Source organism: Procambarus clarkii, chromosome 92 (assembly GCF_040958095.1).
Source record: "Procambarus clarkii isolate CNS0578487 chromosome 92, FALCON_Pclarkii_2.0, whole genome shotgun sequence".
NCBI classification, from domain to species: Eukaryota; Metazoa; Arthropoda; class Malacostraca; order Decapoda; family Cambaridae; genus Procambarus; species Procambarus clarkii.
Genome location: NC_091241.1, coordinates 2,645,487 through 2,664,937, shown reverse-complemented (window position 1 = coordinate 2,664,937; position 19,451 = coordinate 2,645,487). Strand labels below are relative to the sequence as shown.

Sequence of the window (19,451 nt, the reverse complement as noted above, 5' to 3'; positions counted from 1 at the left end):
CAGACAGGCAGGCAGACAGCCAGCCAGACAGGCAGGCAGACAGGCAGGCAGGCAGACAGCCAGACAGACAGGCAGGCAGACAGGCAGGCAGACAGCCAGACAGACAGGCAGGCAGACAGACAGGCAGACAGTCAGACAGGCAGGCAGACAGGCAGGCAGACAGCCAGACGGACAGGCAGGCAGACAGGCAGGCAGAAAGGCAGGCAGACAGGCAGGCAGACAGGCAAACATGCAGACAGGCAGGCTGGCAGAGAGGCAGACAGGCAGGCAGGGAGGCAGGCAGGGAGGCAGGCAGGCAGGCAGGGAGGCAGGCAGGCAGGCAGGCAGACAGGCAGGCAGGCAGGGAGGCAGGCAGGGAGGCAGGGAGGCAGGCAGGCAGGCAGGGAGGCAGGAAGGGAGGCAGGGAGGCAGGCAGGGAGGCAGGCAAGGAGGCAGGGAGGCAGGGAGGCAGGCAGGCAGGCAGGGAGGCAGGCAGGGAGGCAGGCAGGGAGGCAGGCAGACAGGCAGGCAGGCAGGGAGGGAGGGAGGGAGGCAGGCAGGCAGGCAGGCAGACAGGCAGGCAGGCAGGCAGGCAGGCAGACAGGCAGGCAGGCAGGCAGGCAGGCAGGCAGGCAGGCAGGCAGGGAGGCAGACAGGCAGGCAGGCAGGCAGGCAGGGAGGCAGGCAGACAGGCAGGCAGGCAGGCAGGCAGGCAGGCAGGCAGGCAGGCAGGCAGGCAGGCAGGGAGGCAGGCAGGCAGGCAGGGAGGCAGGCTGGCAGGCAGGCAGGCAGGCAGGCAGGCAGGCAGGCAGGCAGGCAGGCAGGCAGGCAGGCAGGGAGGCAGGCAGGCAGACAGGCAGGCAGGCAGACAAGCAGGCAGGCAGGCAGGGAGGCAGGCAGGCAGGCAGGCAGGCAGGGAGGCAGGGAGGCAGGCAGGGAGGCAGGGAGGCAGGCAGGCAGGCAGGCAGGGAGGCAGGCAGGCAGGCAGGCAGGCAGGCAGGGAGGCAGGCAGACAGGCAGGCAGGCAGGCAGGCAGGCAGGCAGGCAGGCAGGCAGACTGGCAGGCAGGCAGGCAGGGAGGCAGGCAGGCAGGCAGGGAGGCAGGGAGGCAGGGAGGCAGGCAGGGAGGCAGGGAGGCAGGCAGGCAGGCAGGCAGGCAGGGAGGCAGGCAGGCAGGCAGGCAGGCAGGGAGGCAGGCAGACAGGCAGGCAGGCAGGCAGGCAGGCAGGCAGGCAGGCAGGCAGGCAGACTGGCAGGCAGGCAGGCAGGGAGGCAGGCAGGCAGGCAGGCAGGGAGGCAGGGAGGCAGGGAGGCAGGCAGGGAGGCAGGGAGGCAGGCAGACAGGCAGGCAGGCAGGCAGGCAGGGAGGCAGGCAGACAGGCAGGCAGGCAGACAGGCAGGCAGACAGGCAGGCAGGCAGGCAGGCAGGCAGGCAGGCAGACAGGCAGGCAGGCAGGCAGGCAGGCAGACAGGCAGGCAGGCAGGCAGGCTCACCGCTGGAAGGGAAGCAACTTACGATCAACAAAAGAGGAAGAAGGGAAGGGGATAATTAAGGCAGTAATTAAGTCAGGTCGTTAGGGGGTAACAGTCTTATTGTTAATGGGTTCATAATAGTCCTTTCAGGGGGGGGGATGTGTCCATGGAGGGGGGGATGTGTCCATGGAGGGGGGGGATGTGTCCATGGAGGGGGGGGATGTGTCCATGGAGGGGGGGATGTGTCCATGGAGGGGGGGGGGATGTGTCCATGGAGGGGGGGGATGTGTCCTTGGGGGGGGGGGGGGAAATGTGTCTCTGGAGGAGGAGGGGGGGGGAATGTATCCAAGGAGTTTTACACCATAAAAGGCTTTATTTAATACATTAACTATAGGTGTAGAATCAGGCCACACCTCCCAGGCCACACACCTCCCAGGCCACACCTCCCAGGCCACACACCTCCCAGGCCACACCTCCCAGGCCACACCTCCCAGGCCACACCTCCCAGGCCACACACCTCCCAGGCCACACCTCCCAGGCCACACCTCCCAGGCCACACCTCCCAGGCCACACACCTCCCAGGCCACACCTCCCAGGCCACACCTCCCAGGCCACACACCTCCCAGGTCACACCTCCCAGGCCACACCTCCCAGGCCACACACCTCCCAGGCCACACCTCCCAGGCCACACACCTCCCAGGCCACACACCTCCCAGGCCACACACCTCCCAGGCCACACCTCCCAGGCCACACACCTCCCAGGCCACACCTCCCAGGCCACACACCTCCCAGGCCACACCTCCCAGGCCACACACCTCCCAGGCCACACCTCCCAGGCCACACCTCCCAGGCCACACACCTCCCAGGCCACACACCTCCCAGGCCACACACCTCCCAAGCCACACCTCCCAACTTACTCAAAGACCTTAGTGTGATTCATGGTAAGGTGATGCATTTTGTCTTTCTAGATTATATGCTGGCAAATTCCAGGGGTCCCATATCCCCAAGGTTGGTCAGTGGGGTATGTGTCCATGGCTACATATGTGAGGGGGTATGTGTCCATGGCTACATGGATTGGGGGGAGGGGGAGGGGGAGTGTGAGCATAATATCCATGGCTTGAGTAGTGGTTCTGGAGGGACGGGGGTGTATTAAGAACTGTGTATGGGGCTCTGGGTACGAGAATCATACAAATGTATACATCAGTATCCAAACACACTTCTACATATCCAGACACCTCCTCCCTCCCCTCCAAAAAATACACACACACAAAAAAAAAATCTTTGAAAACTCATCTACCGAAAAACTCTCAAACTATCGATAGGTGAAAAAAAAAACCAGAAGAAATATTTACAAAAGTTGGGCCAAGGACCCGGACATGAGGAGAGGGAAAGTCAAGGAACTAATATGAATAGAAAAATATCCAAAGCAAATCGAAATATGAAAAATAGGAGTATGTAAAGCAGGCAAGAATGACTGGCAAGAGAAGTGTGGAGAGACACAGAAAAATGAAATGAATCATGAAATTTCAATGCTTCGTTCCGTACAGGAATGTGGAATGAAGGTTGTCTTGAGGTTATCTTGAGATGATTTCGGGGTTTTTAGTGTCCCCGCGGCCCGGTCCTCGACCAGGCCTCCACCCCCAGGAAGCAGCCCGTGACAGCTGACTAACACCCAGGTACCTATTTTACTGCTAGGTAACAAGGGCATAGGGTGAAAGAAACTCTGCCCATTGTTTCTCGCCGGTGCCTGGGATCGAACCCAGGACCACAGGATCACAAGTCCCGCGTGCTGTCCGCTCGGCCGACCGGCTCCGATATGGAGCAGGAACAATAAAGAAAAAGGAGTGTTCAATGAAATCCAGGGATTTGGAATGACACTACACATGTGGAATGAAAGCTGGAATCAAGCCTAAAAGTTCCTATAGACATGAGCTATGAAGAACATGAACTATGAAGAACATGAACTATGAAGAACATGAACTATGAAGAACATGAACTATGAAGAACATGAACTATGAAGAACATGAACTATGAAGAACATGAACTATGAAGAACATGAACTATGAAGAACATGAACTATGAAGAACATGAACTATGAAGAACATGAACTATGAAGAACATGAACTATGAAGAACATGAACAATGAAGAACATGAACAATGAAGAACATGAACAATGAAGAACATGAGCAGGAAATAATTCAATACAATGGAATGATGCAAGACACACATTATGAAATGTGTGTCTCGCATCATTCTCGTGTGTAGGTATGAAATGAGAGGAATTAAGAATCTTGGAATGAAAGCAGGAATCCGTGTAGAATGATCACATTAATAAGAAAAAAGAATACTGTGGAATGCGTTGAAGATTGTGTTGTATAAACGAATATGAAAAAAACAAAAATGTTGAGCTGAAAGGAATATTGAATGAAAGCAGGAATATGTGAATAATAACGAGACCAAAGGAAATGAAAGCAGGGATATGTGAATGAAATGAGAAAATACAGACTAAATCAAGAATATGAATATGAAAGCAAAAATATGGATATGAACGCAGGAATATGAATATGAAAGAAGGAATATGAAAGTGAAAGCAAAAATGCGGGAATGAAAGCATACAAGAATGAAAATAAAAATGAATGGCTGAATAAAGGAATGAAAACAGGAACATGGAAATCTGCTAATATGGCAAGGAAAACCGAAATATGTAAATGAAAGCAGAAAGCTAGGAATGAAACCAGAAATAAGAGAATGAAATCAGGAGTGGAAATGAGAGGGGTGAATATTGGCCTCAACGTGACACAGGTGAGTTATTTTGGGATGTGTGAGGTGACATGTACAGGTGAGGCCTGTGTGTGTGTGTGTGTGTGTGTGTGTGTGTGTGTGTGTGTGTGTGTGTGTGTGTGTGTGTGTGTGTGTGTGTGTGTGTGCGTGTACGCCTATACCCAAATGCCAGACGCCTTCCCAAAAACTGAAACCCACAATTCCCCCACGCACCCCCTCCCCCGCACCCTCTAACCCCCCCCCCCCAAAAAAAAAAAACGGGAAAAAACCTACCTCACGAATCCTATTGTTGGAGAGATCTAAGGTGACCAGATTACTCCCCAGGGCCGACAGCGAGGACCTCTCAATACTGCTGAGGTTGCTCCTGATAATGTTAAGATGGCGCACGTCGAGTCCCAGGAAGATGTAGTCGAGCAGGCGCGGGAGCATGCAGTTCCGGAACTTCATCCAGTAGATGGTGTACTGCGTCTTTTTCAGGACGTCAAGGGCGTTGCGTACGTGTTTCTCGTCGGCGTGGTCGCACACGATATCAAGGCCTGTGGACGTATGGTGTTACTGTGTTGAACCATGTCAGCCACTGAGCGGTGCTGGGACGGGGGTAGAGGTGTGAGGGAGGGTAGGGGTGAGGGAGGGTGGTGTGTGGTGAAGGGGGTGGTGGTGGTTAATGGGGGGTAGGGTAGTAAGAGAGGAGGGAAAATGGATATTCATGATGGGGTTAACGTGCATGCTACTGTGGGAGGAAATGGGGGGTGGTGGTAGAGGGGTTGGGGAGGGCAAAGTGCGAGGGGTAAGGGGGGGGGTCAAAGTGGGTAGGGATGAATTGACTAGTTGTGGTGATCGGGTAATAGGGAGGGGTCGATGTGACGTGGGTGAGATTGTGGAGTCAATGATAGGGAGGGTGAGGTTGGGAATTGCTGTGGTGTGGGTAAGTTAGTAGTGTAAAATAGGACAATATGGTGCAATTTTACTTTTCTACGAGTGCACTATTTTGGCCTGCTTTATTTTTCTGTCAGCCACGCCAACTGAACCCTTCTGGCCTACCGGTTTTTGAGTGAAACTCATCTGCACCGTATTACCGTGGAGATTAAATGGTTCCCTTCCGTCATCCCTAACTTTTAGATGAGTGACATCATCAGCCAGTCTTCATCCTCCTTAATCCCCTAATAAAGTTCAATTTGTCCGTTTTCAATGATCACATATTTAATCCCATTTTCTAAGATTTATTATTAAATCCCAATTTCAATGATTAGTAAATCCCATTTTCAATTATTTTTTATTAAATCCCATTTTCAATGATTGCATATTTAATCCAATTTTCAAAGATTGTTTATTTCTACAAAATAGTTAAAAGAATACACAGTGAAATTGTAGGACTATTGGATTTTACAGCATTTCCTATTTCTAAACCTAACTCTTATTATCTTTCCTATTTTTAACAACCCAAACTCATACATATATGTTACCTCTAGGAATTCAAGTAAATTACAGAAGACTGATTGTTGGTGTCCAGCCAAAGATTACATATTTGTACCTAATATTTTTAGTATATAATCAAAGTTCGCTTATTGAACATAAGAATGAATGAAACCACCTGTTGGCATCTCCTATTCATATCTGCCTTAATCAACGCATATAACAGAGTTTGACCCGAGAAGTGCATTACTCTTTTGGCATTAAAATTCCCCAAGCTAGCGAGATCATGACACAATGCTGCATTGAAATCTCCAAACTGGTCAGAACTTGGCAAAAGTGTGTGAAGAGTATGATTCACTCTGTGTGTGATTCACACTCACACACTCTGTGAGTGTGAAGATTTAGAGTGTGTAAAACACAAACACACACCTATATATATTTTAAAAATATACAGTCCACAATACCGCGACCTGCAACACCGCTTTAGCTAGGGTCATTAGCACTTAAGTGTTAAATTTATCTTCCTCATATTCTAATAGCCCCATTAACCCCTTACTCCTCAAACACCCCAACTCTACATAGGCCGACAGTGACATTAATGCATCTGTCATATTATATATATATATATATATATGTGTGTGTGTGTGTGTGTGTGTGTGTGTGTGTGTGTGTGTGTGTGTGTGTGTGTGTGTGTGTGTGTGTGTGTGTGTGCAACAATGATCACAAAAACACTGATCCAAGTATGCAGAATAACCACATGTGAAAAATAGAGAATGCTTAACGCGTTTTCGGCGAATTCGCCTTCATCAGAGCAAAGTAGAATGAAGAAGTTCATTCATTCATTTGTAGAATGTTCATTCTACTTTGCTCTGATGAACATGAAAATCCGAGATGAATTTATGTCAATGTTGTTGAGGTGTGGGTGTTAATGAGGTTATTAGAATGTTAGGATGATAAATTAATTAACACCCAAGTGCTAATGACCCTAGCTAAAGCAGTGTTACAGGTTGTGGACTGAATGTTTTTAAAATATATGTTCTCTGATCAGCTTGGAGATTTCAATGCAGCATTGTGTCATAATCTCGCTAGCTTGGGGGATTTTAATGCCAAAAGAGTAATGCACTTCTCGGTCCAAACTCTGTTACATGCTTTGATTAAGGCGGATATGAATAGGAGATGCCAACAGGTGGTTTCATTCATTCTTATGTTCAATAAACGATCATTGATTATATACTAAAAAAATATTATGTACAAATATGTAATCTTTGGCTAGGACACCAAACAATATTCAGAACAAATTAAGTAGTTTCTAAAATAATAATTGGATCAAATATGTCATCTTTAACTGCATTGTATAGATTGGGATAACAAGTGGATGAATGAGTATAATAACATGGTATATTAATATAATAAAACCATAAATAAGTTCAGGCCTGTTGACCAGACCACACACTAGAAATTGAAGGGACGACGACGTTTCGGTCCGTCCTGGACCATTCTCAAGTCGATTGTAACTTGAGAATGGTCCAGGACAATCGACTTGAGAATGGTCCAGGACGGACCGAAACGTCGTCGTCCCTTCAATTTCTAGTGTGTGGTCTGGTCAACATACTTCAGCCACGTTATTGTGACTCATCGCCTGCATAAGTTCAGGCCTTCTGCATATTACCTTTAGATAGGCTACATAACTGGTGTACAAGTTGATAAATGGATATATGAAGGGGTATTAATAAACCTTCTTTAGTTTCGTAAAGGCGGCATGATTAATATTGTTACTTAAATTTGAACCAATAAGCCTTAGGGAATTTCGTTTAATTCATTAGAGATAACAGATATAAATGAGTATGGCTGGATATATACAGAAGCTGTATGGTTCCAATTAGCCTTTTCCAAATATACTTCATTCATAGAGGTGGTACATGGGTGGAAATAAATAGAATATCCGGTACAGACCTTGCTTCATTTTTATATTCAATAAGTAATCTTTAACTAGCTATTTGGCAGAAATAAGCAATCTTAGAAAATGGGATTAAATATGCAAAAATTTGAAAACGGACTGATTGAAGTTCATTGGGGATTAAGAAGGATGAAGACTGGCTGATCAACCTGTCCTATTACAAAGAACGTCGCATTTCGATTGTGTGCATTACATAAGGCCAAAAATTGTCGTACTTGAAAATGGAAGCAGCTCGCAAAAGTGACGTACTGTCCCGTTTTCTGTTTTGCGGCCTCTCTTAGGTTAGGAGAGGACATTTTAACTTGGCTCTTTTCTGGACGATGGGGTACCATAGGAGGATAGGTTGGGCAGATGACATCACACATCCAAAATTAGGGATGACGGAGGGGGAGCCGTTTAATCTCCATGGAAAAGTAATGTTCGCCAGAAGACAATTGATGCTCCCGATCACGGAAAAAAAAAGTACGACAAAACACAATAATTGAAAAAGCCCAAAAATCGCTTTCTGTCGTACTTTACACTACTTAAGGTGTTATCGACGTGAGGGAGGTAAGGTGGGAGATCAAAGTGATGGGGATGATGATGTTGTAGACGTGATGGGGGAGATGTGGGGAGTGGTAGACATGATGTAGGAGGGGTGGACATGATGTGTGGAGGGGAAGACGTGATGTGAGTGGCAAACATATGGTGGTGGTGTTGGGGTAGACGTGGTGGAGGTGATAAGGAATCTAAAACAAAAGCATGCTAGGCGCGGCCAAGAGCAAGCTGCTGGCATAGCACTCCTTGGTACCTCGGACATGCTAGGTGGTGTGAGGGGTGACACAGGTGGTATGAGAGGTGACACAGGTGGTGTGAGAGGTGACACAGGTGGTGTGAGAGGTGACACAGGTGGTGTGAGAGGTGACACAGGTGGTGTGAGAGGTGACACAGGTGGTGTGAGAGGTGACACAGGTGGTGTGAGGGGTGACACAGGTGGTGTGAGGGGTGACACAGGTGGTGTGAGAGGTGACACAGGTGGTGTGAGGGTTGACACAGGTGGTGTGAGAGGTGACACAGGTGGTGTGAGGGGTGACACAGGTGGTGTGAGGGGTGACACAGGTGGTGCGAGGGGTTACACAGGTGGTGTAAGAGGTGACACAAGTGGTGTGAGGGTTGACACAGGTGGTGTGAGGTGACACAGGTGGTGTGAGGTGACACAGGTGGTGTAAGAGGTGACACAGGTGGTGTGAGAGGTGACACAGGTGGTGAGAGGTGACACAGGTGGTGTGAGAGGTGACACAGGTGGTGTGAGAGGTGACACAGGTGGTGAGAGGTGACACAGGTGGTGTAAGAGGTGACACAGGTGGTGTGAGAGGTGACACAGGTGGTGAGAGGTGACACAGGTGGTGTGAGAGGTGACACAGGTGGTGTGAGAGGTGACACAGGTGGTGTAAGAGGTGACACAGGTGGTGTGAGAGGTGACACAGGTGGTGAGAGGTGACACAGGTGGTGTAAGAGGTGACACAGGTGGTGTGAGAGGTGACACAGGTGGTGAGAGGTGACACAGGTGGTGTGAGAGGTGACACAGGTGGTGTGAGGGGTGACACAGGTGGTGTGAGAGGTGACACAGGTGGTGTGAGAGGTGACACAGGTGTGTGAGAGGTGACACAGGTGGTGTGAGAGGTGACACAGGTGTGTGAGAGGTGACACAGGTGGTGTGAGAGGTGACACAGGTGGTGTAAGAGGTGACACAGGTGGTGTGAGAGGTGACACAGGTGGTGAGAGGTGACACAGGTGGTGTGAGAGGTGACACAGGTGGTGTGAGAGGTGACACAGGTGGTGTGAGGGGTGACACAGGTGGTGTGAGGGGTGACACAGGTGGTGTGAGGGGTGACACAGGTGGTGTGAGAGGTGACACAGGTGGTGTGAGAGGTGACACAGGTGGTGTGAGAGGTGACACAGGTGTGTGAGAGGTGACACAGGTGGTGTGAGAGGTGACACAGGTGTGTGAGAGGTGACACAGGTGTGTGAGGGGTGATACAGGTGGTGAGAGGTGACACAGGTGTGTGAGAGGTGACACAGGTGTGTGAGGGGTGACACAGGTGGTGTGAGAGGTGACACAGGTGACACAGGTGTGTGAGAGGTGACAACATAATATATTAATAAACACATCAACTATTAATAATCAAAAGCCATCATTGTACATTACCTCACCCCGTCCACTCTCCCTTCCTCAACTTATATTCATTACCAATTATCAATTATTTTCAGGTGACATTGCCAGAATATAATTTTAATATCATAATTAAGTTACAAATAATAAATTTTGCGCTAAATGTATAAGTCAAAGACTATATATTAATTTGTGAATATCATTTTTGCATTTGCCATTTTAAGTTAAAAATGTTTAAACAGGAATTATATAATTATTTAGAATTTATCTTCTTTAAATTAGCTTTGAGATGTTGTTGCCTATTGGCAAGTATATTAAGTATACAAATATATATTCCTTGATATACAACAGTATTCGTATACTGGTATTATAAAAATCAAAAGTGAGACATAAACCCTTAAACTGCGCCTTTGCTAAATTCGATGACTCCTCGTCCCTCGGGTGGAATTTGACACTAGGGGGAACAAGGGAAAGGGAGGATAAAGGGACGAACTGGCTGCAAAGGGTCATTTGATGACAACCTAGCAAGGCACAGAGTTCGAATCCCACCCGAGAGATGGCAAGGTCTACGAACATGGCGGTCTGTGTTCCCGCGTCTTCTGTAGTGAGTGAGGGCGCGAACCGTCTTGGCGGGAGAGTGGACACTCGCGATGACGATGGTGAAGGTCCTGGGTGGTGTAGGGTGGTGTGGGTGGTGACTGAGCAGGTGTGGGTGGTGACTGAGCAGGTGTGGGTGGTGACTGAACAGGTGTGGATGGTGACTGAGCAAGTGTGGGTGGTGACCGAGCAGGTGTTGGGTGGTGTGGGTGATGATTGCCCAAGTGTAGGCTGGTGGTGTAGGGTGCATAATGTATAGATGGAGTAGGGTGCATGGTGTAGGGTGGTGTATGAGGGTGTAAGGTGGTGTAGGGTGGTATATGGTGGTGTATGGGGGGTGTAAGGTGGTGTATGGTGGAGTATGGGGTGTAGGGTGGTGTATGGTAGTGTAGGGTGGTGTAGGGTGTAGCATACTCACCCTTGCAGTATACTGGTGATCTGGTAAACACTGAGGAATATTGTCCACCTGGTAAGACACTAGACACTAATATATTATTATGAGACGTTACCTTGACTGGACAGTGTCCAGTAGGGAGTTATGAGGAGAGTGTCCAGTAGGGAGTTATGAGGAGAGTGTCCAGTAGGGAGTTATGAGGAGAGTGTCCAGTAGGGAGTTATGAGGAGAGTGTCCAGTAGGGAGTTATGAGGAGAGTGTCCAGTAGGGAGTTATGAGGAGAGTGTCCAGTAGGGAGTTATGACAGTGTCCAGTAGGGAGTTATGACAGTGTCCAGTAGGGAGTTATGAGGACAGTGTCCAGCAGGGAGTTATGAGGACAGTGTCCAGCAGGGAGTTATGAGGAGAGTGTCCAGTAGGGAGTTATGACAGTGTCCAGTAGGGAGTTATGAGGAGAGTGTCCAGTAGGGAGTTATGAGGAGAGTGTCCAGCAGGGAGTTATGACAGTGTCCAGTAGGGAGTTATGAGGAGAGTGTCCAGTAGGGAGTTATGAGGAGTGTCCAGTAGGGAGTTATGAGGAGAGTGTCCAGTAGGGAGTTATGAGGAGAGTGTCCAGTAGGGAGTTATGAGGAGAGTGTCCAGTAGGGAGTTATGAAGAGTGTCCAGTAGGGAGTTATGAGGAGAGTGTCCAGTAGGGAGTTATGAGGACAGTGTCCAGTAGGGAGTTATGAGGAGAGTGTCCAGTACGGAGTTATGAGGAGAGTGTCCAGTAGGGAGTTATGAGGAGAGTGTCCAGTAGGGAGTTATGAGGAGAGTGTCCAGTAGGGAGTTATGAGGAGAGTGTCCAGTAGGGAGTTATGAGGAAAGTGTCCAGTAGGGAGTTATGAGGAGAGTGTCCAGTAGGGAGTTATGAGGAGTGTCCAGCAGGGAGTTATGAGGAGAGTGTCCAGTAGGAAGTTATGAGGAGAGTGTCCAGCAGGAAGTTATGAGGAGAGTGTCCAGTAGGAAGTTATGAGGACAGTGTCCAGCAGGCAGTTATGAGGAGAGTGTCCAGTAGGGAGTTATGAGGACAGTGTCCAGTAGAGAGTTATGAGGACAGTGTCCAGCAGGGAGTTATGAGGAGAGTGTCCAGTAGGAAGTTATGAGGAGAGTGTCCAGCAGGGAGTTATGAGGAGAGTGTCCAGTAGGAGTTATGAGGAGAGTGTCCAGCAGGAAGTTATGAGGAGAGTGTCCAGTAGGGAGTTATGAGGACAGTGTCCAGCAGGGAGTTATGAGCAGTGTCCAGTAGGGAGTTATGAGGACAGTGTCCAGCAGGGAGTTATGAGGACAGTCTCCAGTAGGGAGTTATGACAGTGTCCAGTAGGGAGTTATGAGGAGAGTGTCCAGTAGGGAGTTATGAGGAAAGTGTCCAGTAGGGAGTTATGAGGAGAGTGTCCAGTAGGGAGTTATGAGGAGAGTGTCCAGCAGGGAGTTATGAGGACAGTGTCCAGTAGGGAGTTATGAGGACAGTGTCCAGTAGGGAGTTATGAGGAGAGTGTCCAGTAGGGAGTTATGAGGACAGTGTCCAGCAGGGAGTTATGAGGACAGTGTCCAGTAGGCAGTTATGAGGAGAGTGTCCAGTAGGGAGTTATGAGGACAGTGTCCAGCAGGGAGTTATGAGACAGTGTCCAGCAGGGAGTTATGAGGAGAGTGTCCAGCAGGGAGTTATGAGGGCAGTGTCCAGTAGGCAGTTATGAGGAGAGTGTCCAGCAGGGAGTTATGAGGACAGTGTCCAGCAGGGAGTTATGAGGGCAGTGTCCAGTAGGCAGTTATGAGGAGAGTGTCCAGCAGGGAGTTATGAGGACAGTGTCCAGCAGGGAGTTATGAGGACAGTGTCCAGCAGGGAGTTATGAGGACAGTGTCCAGTAGGGAGTTATGAGGAGAGTGTCCAGTAGGGAGTTATGAGGAGAGTGTCCAGCAGGGAGTTATGAGGGCAGTGTCCAGTAGGCAGTTATGAGGAGAGTGTCCAGTAGGGAGTTATGAGGACAGTGTCCAGTAGGGAGTTATGAGGAGAGTGTCCAGCAGGGAGTTATGAGACAGTGTCCAGCAGGGAGTTATGAGGAGAGTGTCCAGTAGGGAGTTATGACAGTGTCCAGTAGGGAGTTATGAGGAGAGTGTCCAGTAGGGAGTTATGAGGAGAGTGTCCAGCAGGGAGTTATGACAGTGTCCAGTAGGGAGTTATGAGGAGAGTGTCCAGTAGGGAGTTATGAGGAGTGTCCAGTAGGGAGTTATGAGGAGAGTGTCCAGTAGGGAGTTATGAGGAGAGTGTCCAGTAGGGAGTTATGAGGAGAGTGTCCAGCAGGGAGTTATGAAGAGTGTCCAGTAGGGAGTTATGAGGAGAGTGTCCAGTAGGGAGTTATGAGGACAGTGTCCAGTAGGGAGTTATGAGGAGAGTGTCCAGTACGGAGTTATGAGGAGAGTGTCCAGTAGGGAGTTATGAGGAGAGTGTCCAGTAGGGAGTTATGAGGAGAGTGTCCAGTAGGGAGTTATGAGGAGAGTGTCCAGTAGGGAGTTATGAGGAAAGTGTCCAGTAGGGAGTTATGAGGAGAGTGTCCAGTAGGGAGTTATGAGGAGTGTCCAGCAGGGAGTTATGAGGAGAGTGTCCAGTAGGAAGTTATGAGGAGAGTGTCCAGCAGGAAGTTATGAGGAGAGTGTCCAGTAGGAAGTTATGAGGACAGTGTCCAGCAGGCAGTTATGAGGAGAGTGTCCAGTAGGGAGTTATGAGGACAGTGTCCAGTAGAGAGTTATGAGGACAGTGTCCAGCAGGGAGTTATGAGGAGAGTGTCCAGTAGGAAGTTATGAGGAGAGTGTCCAGCAGGGAGTTATGAGGAGAGTGTCCAGTAGGAAGTTATGAGGAGAGTGTCCAGCAGGAAGTTATGAGGAGAGTGTCCAGTAGGGAGTTATGAGGACAGTGTCCAGCAGGGAGTTATGACAGTGTCCAGTAGGGAGTTATGAGGACAGTGTCCAGCAGGGAGTTATGAGGACAGTCTCCAGTAGGGAGTTATGACAGTGTCCAGTAGGGAGTTATGAGGAGAGTGTCCAGTAGGGAGTTATGAGGAAAGTGTCCAGTAGGGAGTTATGAGGAGAGTGTCCAGTAGGGAGTTATGAGGAGAGTGTCCAGCAGGGAGTTATGAGGACAGTGTCCAGTAGGGAGTTATGAGGACAGTGTCCAGTAGGGAGTTATGAGGAGAGTGTCCAGTAGGGAGTTATGAGGACAGTGTCCAGCAGGGAGTTATGAGGACAGTGTCCAGTAGGCAGTTATGAGGAGAGTGTCCAGTAGGGAGTTATGAGGACAGTGTCCAGCAGGGAGTTATGAGACAGTGTCCAGCAGGGAGTTATGAGGAGAGTGTCCAGCAGGGAGTTATGAGGGCAGTGTCCAGTAGGCAGTTATGAGGAGAGTGTCCAGCAGGGAGTTATGAGGACAGTGTCCAGCAGGGAGTTATGAGGGCAGTGTCCAGTAGGCAGTTATGAGGAGAGTGTCCAGCAGGGAGTTATGAGGACAGTGTCCAGCAGGGAGTTATGAGGACAGTGTCCAGCAGGGAGTTATGAGGACAGTGTCCAGTAGGGAGTTATGAGGAGAGTGTCCAGTAGGGAGTTATGAGGAGAGTGTCCAGCAGGGAGTTATGAGGGCAGTGTCCAGTAGGCAGTTATGAGGAGAGTGTCCAGTAGGGAGTTATGAGGACAGTGTCCAGTAGGGAGTTATGAGGAGAGTGTCCAGCAGGGAGTTATGAGACAGTGTCCAGCAGGGAGTTATGAGGAGAGTGTCCAGCAGGGAGTTATGAGGGCAGTGTCCAGTAGGCAGTTATGAGGAGAGTGTCCAGTAGGGAGTTATGAGGACAGTGTCCAGTAGGGAGTTATGAGGAGAGTGTCCAGCAGGGAGTTATGAGGGCAGTGTCCAGTAGGCAGTTATGAGGAGAGTGTCCAGTAGGGAGTTATGAGGACAGTGTCCAGTAGGGAGTTATGAGGAGAGTGTCCAGCAGGGAGTTATGAGGAGAGTGTCCAGTAGGGAGTTATGAGGAGAGTGTCCAGTAGGGAGTTATGAGGACAGTGTCCAGTAGGAAGTTATGAGGACAGTGTCCAGTAGGGAGTTATGAGGAGAGTGTCCAGCAGGGAGTTATGAGGACAGTGTCCAGTAGGGAGTTATGAGGACAGTGTCCAGTAGGGAGTTATGAGGAGTGTCCAGCAGGGAGTTATGAGGACAGTGTCCAGCAGGGAGTTATGAGGAGAGTGTCCAGCAGGGAGTTATGAGGAGAGTGTCCAGTAGGGAGTTATGAGGAGAGTGTCCAGTAGGGAGTTATGAGGACAGTGTCCAGTAGGGAGTTATGAGGACAGTGTCCAGTAGGGAGTTATGAGGAGTGTCCAGTAGGGAGTTATGAGGACAGTGTCCAGTAGGGAGTTATGAGGACAGTGTCCAGTAGGGAGTTATGAGGAGAGTGTCCAGCAGGGAGTTATGAGGACAGTATCCAGCAGGGAGTTATGAGGAGAGTGTCCGGCAGGGAGTTATGAGGAGAGTGTCCAGTAGGGAGTTATGAGGAGAGTGTCCAGTAGGGAGTTATGAGGACAGTGTCCAGTAGGGAGTTATGAGGAGAGTGTCCAGTAGGGAGTTATGAGGAGAGTGTCCAGCAGGGAGTTATGAGGAGAGTGTCCAGCAGGGAGTTATGAGGACAGTGTCCATTAGGGAGTTATGAGGACAGTGTCCAGCAGGGAGTTATGAGGACAGTGTCCAGCAGGGAGTTATGAGGACAGTGTCCATTAGGGAGTTATGAGGACAGTGTCCAGCAGGGAGTTATGAGGACAGTGTCCAACAGGAAGTTATGAGGAGAGTGTCCAGTAGGGAGTTATGAGGAGAGTGTCCAGCAGGAAGTTATGAGGACAGTGTCCAGCAGGAAGTTATGAGGACAGTGTCCAGCAGGAAGTTATGAGGAGAGTGTGCAGTAGGAAGTTATGAGGACAGTGTCCAGCAGGAAGTTATGAGGACAGTGTCCAGCAGGGAGTTATGAGGAGAGTGTCCAGTAGGGAGTTATGAGGACAGTGTCCAGTAGGGAGTTATGAGGACAGTGTCCAGTAGGGAGTTATGAGGACAGTGTCCAGTAGGGAGTTATGAGGAGAGTGTCCAGCAGGGAGTTATGAGGAGAGTGTCCAGTAGGGAGTTATGAGGACAGTGTCCAGCAGGGAGTTATGAGGACAGTGTCCAGCAGGGAGTTATGAGGGGAGTGTCCAGTAGGGAGTTATGAGGAGAGTGTCCAGTAGGGAGGTGGAGAAGGAAGAGGAGGAGGAAGAGGAGCAGGAGGAGGAAGAAGACAAGGAGGAGGAGGAGGGGAGAGATGAGGGGTTATGAGGAAGCAACTATCCCGCCAGACAGTGAGGGGGTTGCCAGGTGTCACCTGCCAACTAAACAGAACAAAATGAACCAATACCACAGGAGCGTAACGAGCAAATGAACACAACAGAGCTTACAATGAGCAGGGAGGGGGAGGGATGGGATGGGTCATGGTCCGGGAGGGATAGACAGTCATGGTCGTATAGATGGGTCATGGTCGGAGAGAGGGAGGGATAGATAAGTCATGGTCGGGGGAGAGGATAGATGGGTCATAGTCTGGGGGGGGGGTATGACGAGGCTAGCACTCAAGGGCTAGTTGTTGGTAAGTAGGGAGAGAAATTCAGTCACGCTATATATATATATATATATATATATATATATATATATATATATATATATATATATATATATATATATATATATATATATATATATATATATATGTTGTACCTAGTAGCCAGAACGCACTTCTCAGCCTACTATGCAAGGCCCGATTTGCCTAATAAGCCAAATTTTCCTGAATTAATATATTTTCTCAATTTTTTTTCTTATGAAATGATAAAGCTACCCATTTCATTATGTATGAGGTCAATTTTTTTTTATTGGAGTTAAAATTAACGTAGATATATGACCGAACCTAACCTAACCTAACCTATCTTTATAGGTTAGGTTAGGTTAGGTAGCCGAAAAAGTTAGGTTAGGTTAGGTTAGGTAGGTTAGATAGTCGAAAAACAATTAATTCATGAAAACTTGGCTTATTAGGCAAATCGGGCCTTGCATAGTAGGCTCAGAAGTACGTTCTGGCTACTAATTACGACATATATATATATATATATATATATATATATATATATATATATATATATATATATATATATATATATATATATATATATATATACACATACATACATACACAGTGGTGATGTGGGGAGGGGGAGGGGAGGGGAGGGGTATGTCAGAGTCTTGTGTGTACTTACCTATCAGTGCAAGTTAGGTCTAGCTCTTTATCTTCACCCTATTTGTCTTGTTATAGCTGTTATAACAGGTATAACTGTTATACCTGTTATAACAGGTCTTTTTATACCTGTTGCTATATCACTAACTATTCTGACGTTCGAATTCCTTGTAGAGTTTTTATCCATAAAGTTTCGGATGAGAGGTGGCTTCCTCAACTTCTTTTAGATCACTCCACCTGTTGACACAGAATGCCATTAGTGGTATTCTATGTTCCAAAGTCTCAATGTCTTCCCCATGGTGAGTTGCGCTCTAGCTGCCGTGAGGTGGAGACGTGTCGCCGGGCCTCTCTGGTAGTTGGAGTGTTTGCCGCTTTCACCGGCAGGGGGTGTGGGTGCCTCTACCCTCCCTGCTGTTCCCTCCTGGTTGGTGTGGAGAGAACGTGTTTCAACGTGGCGTGTTAGCGATGGGTGGCCTTCTTCCCTCTGTTGTGAGGGTGAACTCCGTGGGATTGGAGTTTACTGGGCGTGTGGCGTACCCTGTCGTGGAGTTGGTCATGTGTGACATGCTCCATATCCCAGTAATGGACATCTACGGTGTTGAGCTGGTAACTGATCACCATGTAGTTATCAAGTTTTTGGGCGAAGCGGTGTACCGTGACTTTCTCCGGAGGTACGAGGGACGTATCTTGCAGCTGCAGAATGGCACCGGATCTGTGTCCATTACAGATCGTAGTGGTGCCATGACGTATGTGAGTGTCCATGGAGCCCCACGGAGTTTCCCGAGACCCTCCTCCGGTGTTTCTTCCAGTGGTTTGGCGCCGTCGTTAGTGTGCGGATGCACACGCTGTCTTCTGGCAAGTTTACGGGTATGAGGACCAACATTCGTACCCTAGGGATGCGCCTGAGGTCGGACATTCCATCTTCTGCCCAGCTTTTAGGGTACTACGTACGGGTGTACTATGCCCGGCAACCGCGGACATGTTTTTGTTGTGGCCTGTTGGGGCATCAGGCTGCCGGGTGCACTGAGGCTACGAGTGCTCCCATGAACATGTTCAAGGAAGTGGATTTCCCGCCACTCCCTGTGGAGGACTCCGGGGTTGAGGAGGTGGATGTCCCGATCGCTGCTGAGGCTCCCCCTGCGTCTCCGAGTACGCCTCCGATGGTTGCGGATCCTCCTCCAGGTGTTGCGGCGCCGACTGTGGTTCTGCTTGCTCAGGTCGCTGTTCCAGCTGCTCCCGTGGGTCTTCCGGGCGATATCTGTGCGTTGTCGGCGCCCTCCGCTTCCTCGTCTCCTGCTACTGCGCATGGCCCTGTGCCCTCGGATTGGGTCCCAACTGTGATGGGTGGTGGGGTGGGGGACGCGCCTCCTGCTGTGTGCGGCCCGGTTCCCCCTGTGGTTGTGGCTGCTGCCGTTTTGCATCGTGCGTCGGTCAGCCCGGCTTGTGGGGCCAGTATTTCTGGGTCCGCCTCTGGCTCTGATGATGTACGGCCGGAGCCCAAGTGTTCCCATCATTCTTCTACTACGTGGGTTGATGTGGGCGAGTTCGACGACTGTGGTTCTTCCGGCGACGGCGAGGTGGCTCCGGTTACATTGCAATCCACAGTGGTGGCGGAGGTGCATTTGCCTGCCGGTGCCGGTGTTTCGGCCTCCCCTTCTGGTGGGGTGTTTGCGGGTACTGAGTTGGGTGCGTCGCCTGTGTCGGATGGTTCCGGTCCTTCGTGGGGGGTGGTTCCCCACTGCTGAGGTTCGTGGTGACTTGATGGTGGTCTTGAAAAAGGCTGCTCGCTCTGGGGGATCTGTGCCCCCTTCCTCGCTCCCTGTTTCGTCGGCGGCGGTCTTGTCGTCTCTTCCGTCTCTTCTGTAGCTCCTGCAGTACCGGTGGAGGTGTTACCATCACGGTAACCATCTAATTCTTCTCCTGTGCGTTCGGCGGCATGGCCGTCTCGGCGGCCTACGTACGCTTCTAAGGTGTCTTGTGCTTCCAAAGAGGAGGTGTTTCGTGCTCCCCAGCCTCGTTATGGGACTTCCACCAGTGAACTTCGGTAGTGGCTGTTTTCGCCTGATTTGGTGGTTCCTGAGTTTATGCTGGCCCCACAGCGGGTGGGGGATCGACTCCCTACTGACATGGAATATTTGATTTGAGAGGCCTATAAGAAAAGGTATCCTTGGGATAAGTTCCCTGAGAAGTATGCTCCTGGCTCTGGGAGTTAGTTTTCCCGGTTCCTGCATGCTCCGGTGTTTATTATGTATTGCGTATGTTTTCTGTATTGCGATTATGCTGTTCTTTTGTTTCTATTGAGTATTTGTTATTTCCTTTAGTGTTGTATTTCTTATCATTTTGTCTTGGTGCCTCTCCGTGTATGGTTAAGGTGCCGGTAGACTCGTT

The 19,451-nt window shown here is 49.6% G+C and overlaps 1 protein-coding gene across 5 annotated transcripts in view; it reads right to left on the bottom strand.

The window, feature by feature from the left end:
* The window catches only part of LOC123775176 (chondroadherin), a 277,038-nt gene that overhangs the window by 98,402 nt on the left and 159,185 nt on the right, over window positions 1-19,451 (bottom strand). For all 5 annotated transcript variants that reach the window (XM_069319124.1, XM_069319127.1, XM_069319125.1 and 2 more), the window contains exon 3: window positions 4,508-4,770. In XM_069319124.1, coding sequence (XP_069175225.1) covers window positions 4,508-4,770 — 263 coding nt within the window. The remainder of the gene's footprint in view (window positions 1-4,507; window positions 4,771-19,451) is intronic.